The sequence below is a fragment of the Camponotus floridanus genome, unplaced genomic scaffold, assembly GCF_003227725.1.
Source record: "Camponotus floridanus strain SB8 unplaced genomic scaffold, Cflo_v7.5 scaffold11, whole genome shotgun sequence".
Classification (NCBI taxonomy): domain Eukaryota; kingdom Metazoa; phylum Arthropoda; class Insecta; order Hymenoptera; family Formicidae; genus Camponotus; species Camponotus floridanus.
The window spans coordinates 1,578,521-1,588,752 of NW_020229226.1; the positions used below are offsets into that span (position 1 = coordinate 1,578,521).

The 10,232-nt window shown below is 42.8% G+C and overlaps 1 protein-coding gene across 1 annotated transcript; it reads left to right on the forward strand.

Moving 5' to 3' along the window:
* Window positions 1-173: 173 nt before the first annotated feature.
* Window positions 174-1,518, forward strand: LOC105247970. Its single transcript, XM_011252456.2, has 2 exons — window positions 174-320; window positions 418-1,518. The coding sequence occupies exons 1-2, from the start codon at window positions 174-176 to the stop codon at window positions 1,516-1,518; spliced, it is 1,248 nt and encodes a 415-aa protein (XP_011250758.2).
* Window positions 1,519-10,232: the final 8,714 nt, after the last annotated feature.

Here is a 10,232-nt window from a genome sequence, read left to right on the forward strand (position 1 = left end):
AGAAAAACTTCAATACTTGAAAACGAGTCTAGTAGGATCTGCCTCACATTTGCTGAAGAACATAACTCACAGCGGACAACTTTCAAAAAGCGTGGAACGCTCTGATCTCTTTTTATGAGAATAAGCGACTTCTCGTTAACTCTGCATTACATTCTTTATTAACTCTCAAGCGGATGACGAAGGAATCCGCCAGTGAGATGGAACAGCTGTATACCAATATAATGCAGATTCATCGTACTCTGGAGACATTGAAACGACCTATTCACCACTGGGATGATTTCTTTGTTTTTATTACAGTGCAACGTCTGGATTCGGAATCTGTCAAAGCCTGAGAACATCATTTAGGCTCGTCGAAAGAACCCCCTACATGGAAATAATTTAGTGATTTCTTAATAACCAGATTTCTATCTCTCCAAGCCTTTGAAAAATCACGAACTGGAAAATCTGGGACATCGTCAACACCAAACACTTTCAAAGAAAGAGGCCCGAGCTCTAATTGATCAAGGCTCTGAAATATCTCTCGTTTCAGAACGCCTAGCTCAGATGCTACATATTCCAAGGACTCATTCTTCCATCTGCTTATCCGGAGTTGGTTGCCAACAGCATAACAATACTAAGGGCTCAATACGTCTCACCTTGAGATGTCAATACGATCAGTCTGAGCTCTCACTTTCAGCTCATATTTTACCAAAACTTACTGCACCTCTTCCGTCAACAAACTTCGAGCAGACTTCCTGGCCGCATCTTGACGGACTTAAACTGGCAGATAACAATTATAAAATGCCGGGACCGATTGACATAATATTAGGCGCCGATGTTTATAATCAGATAATCGAGGATGGATTAATAAAGGGAGATGCGAAATCACCAATCGCGCAGCTCACAAGATTTGGATGGATTATATCAGGACCCGTTGATATTCAGTCTTCCTCTACATCCAAGCAAGCATATCATATTGCCGTTGATAGAGATCTTCATGATTTATTACAGAGATTCTGGCAATTTGAAGAAATCTCAACTTCAACATTGTCTTTATCCATCAACGATCAAGAATGTGAACGTCATTTTAAAACATCTCACTTACGCGATCAATCAGGAAGATATATAGTCCGACTTCCTTTTAATCAATCAAGGAAAAAACTAGGAGACTCTCGCTCTAGAGCACTGCGGATCATCAACAGTTTATCTAAGAAACTCATGAATGAACCAGAATACTCGATAGCTTATCACGAATTCTTACGAGAGTATGAACGACTCGGTCATATGATACGAGTTCCACAATCGCAACCAGAGCCCGAAGAGGCTTACTACCTGCCTCATCACGGAGTATTTCGAGAGAACAGCTCAATTACGAAACTCAGAGTGGTTTTTAACGGATCAAGCCGAACCACTACCGAAACCTCTCTAAATGATCTTCTTCACACTGGCGCTAAATTGCAGACTGATGTCTTCGACGTACTCGTCTGGTTCAGACAATTCCGATACGTTTTTTCTTGTGACATCAAAAAAGATGTATAGACAGATCAAGGTGTATCTCGAAGACCGGGACTTCCAACGCATTTTATGGATTGATCAAAATCAGGAAATTTCGACCTATCAACTCGCAACCGTCACGTATGGACTAGCCTGTGCTCCCTTTCTAGCACTCCGTACACTCGCACAACTAATCGACGACGAAGGCGCAAAATTCCCTTTAGCCATTCCTGTGCTCACCAAGGGGCAATACGTAGATGACATTTTTGGAGGAGCGGACTCTATCACAGAAACACAAGAGATCATACTTCAACTAATTTCCTTGTGCAAGGCGGGCGGTTTCCCGCTTCAAAAATGGACAAACAACCATCGAGACACGCTCGACTTTATCTCTCTCGAAAGACATAATAATCTCTCACCAGTTCACTTCGACGAAGCTGTAACAGTTCATATACTCGGACTTTGCTGGAACTCACACACAGATTCTCTCCAATTTTCTTTCTACATGCGTTCCACCAACAATTATCACGAAACGCCGCATACTTTCCACCATAGCCAAAATCTTCGATCCGCTTGGCCTATTGGCTCCTGTCATTATAACAGCAAAAATATTCATTCAGCAGCTCTAGTCTATAAAACTTGGATGGGATGATCTTTTACGATTATCATCAACGAGAGTATGGACTTATTTCACAGAACATCTTAAGGATATAACGACGTTAACCTTTTCACGATGGATCGATTTCAAATCTGGACAAGACATCGAAATTCACAGATTTTGTGATGCCTCACAGCTCGCTATCTGTGCTACTATTTACGTTCGAACATCAACACAAGAGGAAAATTTCAAAACACACTTACTTTGTGCTAAGACGAAGGTCGCACCTCTAAAGAAAATGACCATTCCTCGCCTTGAATTAATTGGAGCGGTTATACTAACTAAATTAGTTTCTCGTGTTTTACAAATTTTAGAATTAAATCAAGTACCTGTGTTTATGTGGACTGATTCCGCCATCGTACATACGTGGATCAACAATCACCCTTTTCGTTGGAAAGATTTCGTCCACAATCGAGTTTGCTACATTCATGAAGGTCTTCCTCAAGCAATCTGGAGAATTATCCCGGGTAAAGAAAACTCTGCGGATTATGGCACTCGCGGTATGACACCGTCTCAACTTCTTCAACATACCACCTGGTGGACTGGACCTCATTGACTTTCACAGGATTCTTCCACATGGCCAAAGGATCCAGTGTCTGTGACACTCAAAAAATCTGAAAGAAAGGCCAATTCAAATACTCATCACGAACCACGAAGCTAGCAATCTCTGGGATTTAATCAATCGATACTCTAATCTCACTCGATTATTACGTATAACTGTATTATGCATGCGTGCTACGGCTCGCTTTAAAGGATCTACAACAGTTTCATTAACTCATTCTATTTCTACTCAAGAATTGGAAACAGCTAAATTCTATTGGATTCGAATGACTCAACGTTGGGCCTTCCGTCAAGAACTGAAAATTCTCTCCGATAATCAATCTCTCCCACGCTCAAGCTCACTTCTACACCTCACACCATTTTTAGATTCACAAGGGCTACTGAGAGTCGGAGGTCGTCTTCAGGCGGCGCCGTTATCCTCATCAGTCAAACATCCATTAATTATTCCCCGAAATTCTTCTCTAACATCTCTTATTATTTCAGATACTCATTCGCGAACCTTCCACGGAGGCACACAACTCACCCTCTCATTCATACGAAACGATTATTGGATTGTTGGAGGTCGAGCACCAGTGCGATCATTCATTCTGAAATGCGTTAAATGTGCTCGATACAGGCAAAAAAGAGCTCAGCAGATAATGGGACAATTGCCTCCCGAGCGAGTGACACCTTCACGCCCCTTTTTACATTCCGGCGTTGACTATGCTGGACCTTTTATTTTAAAAAACTGGAAGGAGAGAAACTCCAGAACGTACAAAGGATATATTGCCTTATTTATATGCCTTTCAACATCCACAATTCATATTGAACTTCACAGATGAACGTCACAGATTATTCTGCTGACGCTTTCATTGCTGCGTACAAGCGGTTTGTTGCCAGAAGAGGAATATGTGCAACCTTAACCAGTGATTGCGGGACGAATCTTAAGGGAGCGGATTCCGAACTTCAAAAATTATTTCTCTCATCTGCTAAAGAACTTGGAAATTTATCAGCGCTCCTAGCAAAGGATGGAACTCAATGGAAATTTATCCCTCTTGCAACACCTCATTTCGAAGGAAAATGGGAGGCTGGCGTAAAGTCTGTGAAATATCATCTTAAACGAGTTGTTGGAAATCAATTATTAACATATGAAGAGATGATTACTCTTCTAACACAAATTGAAGCCATTCTGAACTCTTGACCTCTATGCTCACTCACTGATGATCCTGATGATTTAAATGTACTCACTCCAGCACATTTTCTAATAGGAAGCTCATTGTCAACAATTGCAGAGCCATCTCTTGAAACGGAAAAAATATCGCGCCTCTCTCGATGGCAACTCACAAGACAAATAGTTGAAAGCTTTTGGACTCACTGGACTAAGGAGTACTTACAACGATATCTCTCAATTTATAAGTGGAATCGTACATCTCCCCCACCCGCCATCTTGGTGTTTTAGCAGTGTTACGTATCTTCGAGTGCCTCCTCAAGATTTCACAAATCAGCCCATTTCTGGGCTACTTCGAGCGTCAAATACCAATTGTATTTGATTCATTTATTGTGTGCCTTCTCTGGACATATAAATTTTCGGCGGCTCTACAAGTGGAAGACTAAAAATAGAGCGCATTCAACAACGGGCGTTCTCGCGCCTTTGTTCTCGGCTTCGGCCATTACGACGCATTGTCCCTCGCATTCCTATTCCTCCTCCCCTTCCTCCCCGGAGAAAGGAATCTATCGGATTCACATATCAGCGCAGGATTTTGCATCGTCTTACTATCTGTAAGTACAATCTCACTTATTTCAATAGTCGAGAATATCCTTAAATATGGATTTGGAAGATCCCGACATGTCTGCCGCACTCGAGTCATTAATTACTGAGTCAAGCTCTTCGCCTGTGACTCGCACAAAGATTTTAGGCAAGCGGCCTATAGAAAAAGAATTTCTACCAGCCTCTTCTAAAATCTCACGCTCTAGCACAGATAGTAGTCTAACATCACACCAAGAACCGAACTCTGGATCAGTGATATCGCTCAGAGACACTATTCGAAATAATAGATACTCTGATAACAATGCTGGACCGTTCGACGTACACGTGCAACGCATTTCCAACTCGAAAGCTCAGCTGCATCCCATTTTCGTAGGAAGAGCCGTGTGCGAACTTGGCATAAACGACATTCTAGAAATCAAAAAAGCAGGTTTCTCCAAGGCATCTATTTATTTCAAATCCAAAGAAGCAGCAAATGCTTTAGTCAGCGATAGGAAATTATCTAAGAGAACGATTTAGAGGCCTTCATCCCTCCCTTTCGCACCTCTAGGAAGGGAATAATCAGAGACGTCCCTCCTGAATTCACAGAACAGCAAATTTTAGAGAGCATCGTCAGTCCTTTTAAGATCATCGCAGTAAGCAGACTTAATCGTAGAGTCACGACACCTCCTTACTTGGATTCTCAGTCTGATTCTCCATCAGTGGTCTCTTACTCTCCGTCTCTCTCAGTTTCGATTACCTTTGAGGGGCAGAAAATTCCTAAACACATATATTTATTTCACGTCAGCTACCCTGTTTCGCCTTATGTCGCAAGAGTCTCAAGGTGCAATAAATGTTATAGATTTGGACACATCAAGATCAACTGTAAAAGCCAGCCTCGCTGCTCACATTGCGGAGAGAAAGGTCACTCCTTCTCAGAGGAACATTGCCATCAGAGTCACCGACCACCCACGTGCGCAAACTGCAAAGACGAGCATCGAGCAGACTCACTCACCTGCCCAGAATTTCTTACTCAGAAGGAAATAAGAAAATACGCAGCTTACAGGAATATCTCCTTACTGGATGCAAGAGAGATCTTTAAAGGTAACAGAACCCTTCCCTCCTTCTCTTCATCCTCTGAAGAGTTTCCAAAACTAAATTCTTCCCGTTTCACACCTCGTCACCCGGACCCAAATCTACACGCTCCATCCCCCTCGTTTGATGACTACACATCACCGCACCTCTCTTTCGCTCAAGCCGCTAAGACTCTCTCCTCCTCTCCTAGCATTTCTGTCTCTGACAGAGCTTCTTGTAAATCTTCTGCCTCTCTCCCTGCCTTTACACGCCTCAATAAAAATCCCCGCCTTCCCCCACCCCCAACCATAAGCCTCCTTACCCCAACGTATCATTTCCTGCATTCCCCTCTACTTCCTCAACTGTTCCTGTAAACCACTCTGATAACCCTCCTACTTTATCTAACTCTTCCCCTTCAAATCCCCCAATTACTCCTCAGAATGATCTTAATCACATTGTACGGCTCATTATTGAACTGTTACCTCTACTTACTTCTTCCGATATTCCCGAATTTGTCCCCACTATTCTCCATTTTATTCGCAATCTTCTCGTTAACTCGGACAACTCCCCCCCCCCACATATCTAGTATGGCCAACAAGATAACTTACAATAACTTTACGCTTTTCCAATAGAATTGTCACGGCATATCCAACAAAAGGGATTCCCTCGTTCAAATCAGCGATCAATTTGACATTTTCGCGTTATCTGAAACATGGCTCTCCCTAGATAAGGAATTCTTTCTAAATAATTTCCATATACTACGGAAGGATGGTCCTTCCAACAAATCTGGTGGTGTCCTACTGGCAATCAATAAATCTATTCCTTTCACAAAACTTGATTCTATTTTTTCCCCGGACAGGATCCTCGAGGCTGTCGCAGTCAAAATCTCTTCTCTTCACATCGACATCTTTATTGTCTCCATTTATAGACATCCATCCAGTTCTTCTGCTTTTGCCTGGGAAGACCTCTTCAACTCAACTCCAACCTCTGGACAGATTATCATTACAGGAGACTTTAATGCACATCACACCTCTTGGGGCTGCAATCGCTCTGATTCCATAGGTGTCTGCTTATTTGATACTTCCCATGACTTTTTCCTCTCTTCTATCAATGACGGAACCCCCACATACATCTCTTATTCCACCCACTCATTTTCAGTTATTGATCTTACGTCTCTTCTGGCTTGACTCCCTATTGTACTTGGAGCTCCTTTGACGACTCACTAGGCAGCGATCACATCCCATCTCTAATCACTGTTAACCAACCTGTGCAATCTCGATCCTTCTTCTCTCACAAACTTCAGACCTCCAAGATCAATAGGAAACTCCTCTTCACTACTTTCTCGCTCACTTTCTCCTCTCTTTCCAACCGCGTTGACTCAGCTTCCTTCCCAACAGAAAAATACGATATCTTCTGTAACTTTCTCAGAGACACTATTATCACCTTACTCTTTGCACACAAACCTCCTACTAACGACTTTCCCTCTCCAAGTCGTGGAAAAGCTAAATCAAACAACAGAGCTAAACCTTCTCAACTCACTCGCCCTCCTGCTCCCTGGTAGAACGAGCAATGCTCTGAAGCCGTCGGGCTTAGGAAACAAGCACTCAAGGCGTTCCGCAGATATCCTTCCAGCCTCAACTACCTCAATCTGAAGAAGCAAGAAGCACTTACCAAAAAAATCCTTCGGCACGCTAAACGCACGGGCTGGAAATCATTTTGTGAGTCTATCACTTCCTCCACCAGTATTTCCGCCTTGTGGCGTATTGTAAAAAGATTCAAAAATAGATTTCTCAGCTTAACTTCATCTCTTCCTCCTCTCAGCAGCGACATGCCGCCCGCGATTCTAGACTTAATCAATTCTATTTCCCCCCCTCATGTCTTCACAAACTCCCCTCGACCTGCTTTCTACTGTCTCGTCCCCACTCTTGCCACATTTTCGACAATCCCTTTCAACCTGAAGAGCTTCAACACACATTTTCTCCCTTAAGAACAAGAAGTCCTCTCCTGGATTTGATCAAATAAACTATTTCACTCTCTCTAACCTTCCCACCGTATATTTTTCTCTCTTGCTGTCAATTCTTAATGACCTTTTCTTTTCCAGAGAGTTTCCTGAGTCGTGGAGCCACTCGCTGGTCTACCTCATTTCCAAAACAACTCCAGGCAAATACCGTCCTATTTCACTCACCTCTTACTGCCTCAAAATTCTCGAAAAGCTCATTCTCCTTAGAATAGACTGGTGGATGGAAAGATACGAAAAACTCCCCTCCACACAATTTGGCTTCCGCAAGTTTCGGTCATGCCAGGACAACCTGTCTATCCTCACCACGGAAATTCACACAAGCTTCACTCGAGGTACCTCCACTGCTTGCCTTTTTCTAGATCTTTCTAACGCTTTTGACGACGTCATTCCCTCCATCCTTATCTCAGACTTCGTCGATTTAGGCTTGCCTCCCATCCTGTGTCAGTTCATCTACTCACCCATGCACGTAAGCTTCAATTCGTAATTAACGGAGACATCTCTGATACGTCGTTATACTTACAAAGGAGTCCCTCAAGACTCCATACCCCCCTCCTTTTCAAATATACGTATCGAAATTAAATAAATTCATAGGGAAGGACTGTGAAATAATCCAGTTCGCGGACGACATCACCATTTTTGTCAGCTCTCGTCACATCGATAAAGTGCTCGCGGAGTTAGAACTTTCGGCAAACAAAGCCGCCAAATCTTGCATCCAAAGGCCTGCCTGTTTCTCCTTCGAAAACCTCTTTAATGATCTTCACCAAAAAGCATATAAACCCTTTTGCTTTTTCTATTAACCTCGCAAACTCCACTGTCCATTCAACCGACTCTTGTAAATTCCTCGGAATCTCTCTTGATTATCGTCTTGCTGGTAACAGCTACATTCGCACTCTGTCCACCCGCTGCTCAAAGCTTCTTAACATTCTCAATATGTTGAGGGGCACTTGGTGGGGAGGAGCGCCCTCTTCTCTCTTGAATATCTACAGAGCCTTAATAAGAGGCTCTATGGAGTATGGCTGTCTCACCTTTCCTTTTAATAACCACTCTTCCATGTGCCACCTTGAGAATATCCAACTACGAGCTCTCCGCACCTGCTTAGGTCTACGCAAAACTACTCCTACGAATGTTGTTCTCGCGAAAGCGGGGGAGGGGCCCTGAGATTTAGATTTGAACTTCTTACCTCTAAATATATTCTAAAAATTTTTGCTTTGGACTCCCATCCACTTATAGACAAACTTTTCGCACTTCTCTAGTATTCACGCAGATCTCGAAAGACTAATCCTTCCGAAAAATTTCTTCTGTTCAAAACCTTCAGCTCTCTCCTTCGTCTAAAATACTACATCACGAAATTCAACTACACGGCTGTTTACTCCATAGATTACAAAGCTCTCATCTTCATCCCTTGAATTGTTATTACGCCTTCAATCGAAGCAGAGAGAGTTAAGAACGCTCCTATTCCTCAAATCATTTTCATGGAAATTTATGAGTCTCTGATTGCTTCCTGCACATGTTTCTACAGACGCTTCCAAAAATAGTTCCGATGATTATGTTGGATTTGCCATATACTCCCCCTCCCCACACTTACAGCTGTTATTTAGAACTCAGCCTTATTCATCCATCTTCTCCGCAGAAGCCCTTGCCATACTTTACACCCTCGATTATATTCTCTCCAAACCAGTCAACAAATCTGTTATCTTTACTGATTCTAAAAGCGTCATTGAAGCACTTCTCTCGGTCAACTTGGCCCGTACAACTACATCATCTTCGCCATCAAACAAAAGCTCTACGACATCAAGCAGGCTGGCCTCGAAAACACCATCATCTGGATTCCGGCACACACGGGCATTCTGGGTAATGAAACCGCAGATCACTTAGCAAAAACAGCCATCTCGGCAGGAAAACTAACTGAGAAACAACTCCCTCACTCTGATTTCTTCTCGATTCCTCGCAGAAAATATATAGAAAGTTCCTCTCGACTGCTTAAAACACAAGGTAGACACAAAGGGATAAGGTACTTTACCTCTTTCAACGAGATCACACCAAAACCATGGTTTCACAAATTTAAGTCAAGCAGAGAAAGCATTGTTACTTGTTGCAGAATCAGAAGTGGCCACTACGCCCTCAATTACAGTTTCAAACGCTGTAATCTGGTTGCAGATTCCTCCTGCCAATGCGGTTTCCACACTCAAGATGCAGACCATATTTTCTGGAATTGTTCCTTATTCGACGCACAGAGGTCAACGCTTTTAAAACACCTATCAAGATTCAAGGAGATAACACGACCTTATTGGATTCAAGAAATTCTAGCTAAGCCCTTCTCCGGGGTTATCCATGTATTACTCTCCTTCTTAAAATCATGCAATCTTCAACTCTGAACGTAACAATTTCTTAATACATCATCTTGCAATCCACTAAATTACCCACTCTTTCAAATCCGTTGTTGGCCCGAATACGCTGATCACTGCTAGATCGGAGGTGGCCATTTAAATCCAAAGAAGAAGTACATCTCCTCCTCTAAAGAAAGGCACCAGGTTGGTTTGGTGGTTGACGAAAGATATCCGCCATCAAAATGGCCGCTCGGTCGTATTATCCAACTCCATCCAGGGAAGGATGGACAAGTACGTGTTGTCACTGTTCGAACACAAACGTCTACTTTCAAACGACCCATTGTGAAGCTCTGCCCTCTTCCTAACCCTCATTAACGATCATTGATTCGTTAACTT

Coding starts and splice junctions, on each gene's coding strand:
- LOC105247970 (XM_011252456.2), top strand. CDS start 174: ATGACGAAGGAATCCGCCAGTGAGATGGAACAGCTGTATACCAATATA. Junction 321..417: donor AACGTCTGGATTCGGAATCT/GTCAAAGCCTGA, acceptor TATCTCTCCAAG/CCTTTGAAAAATCACGAACT.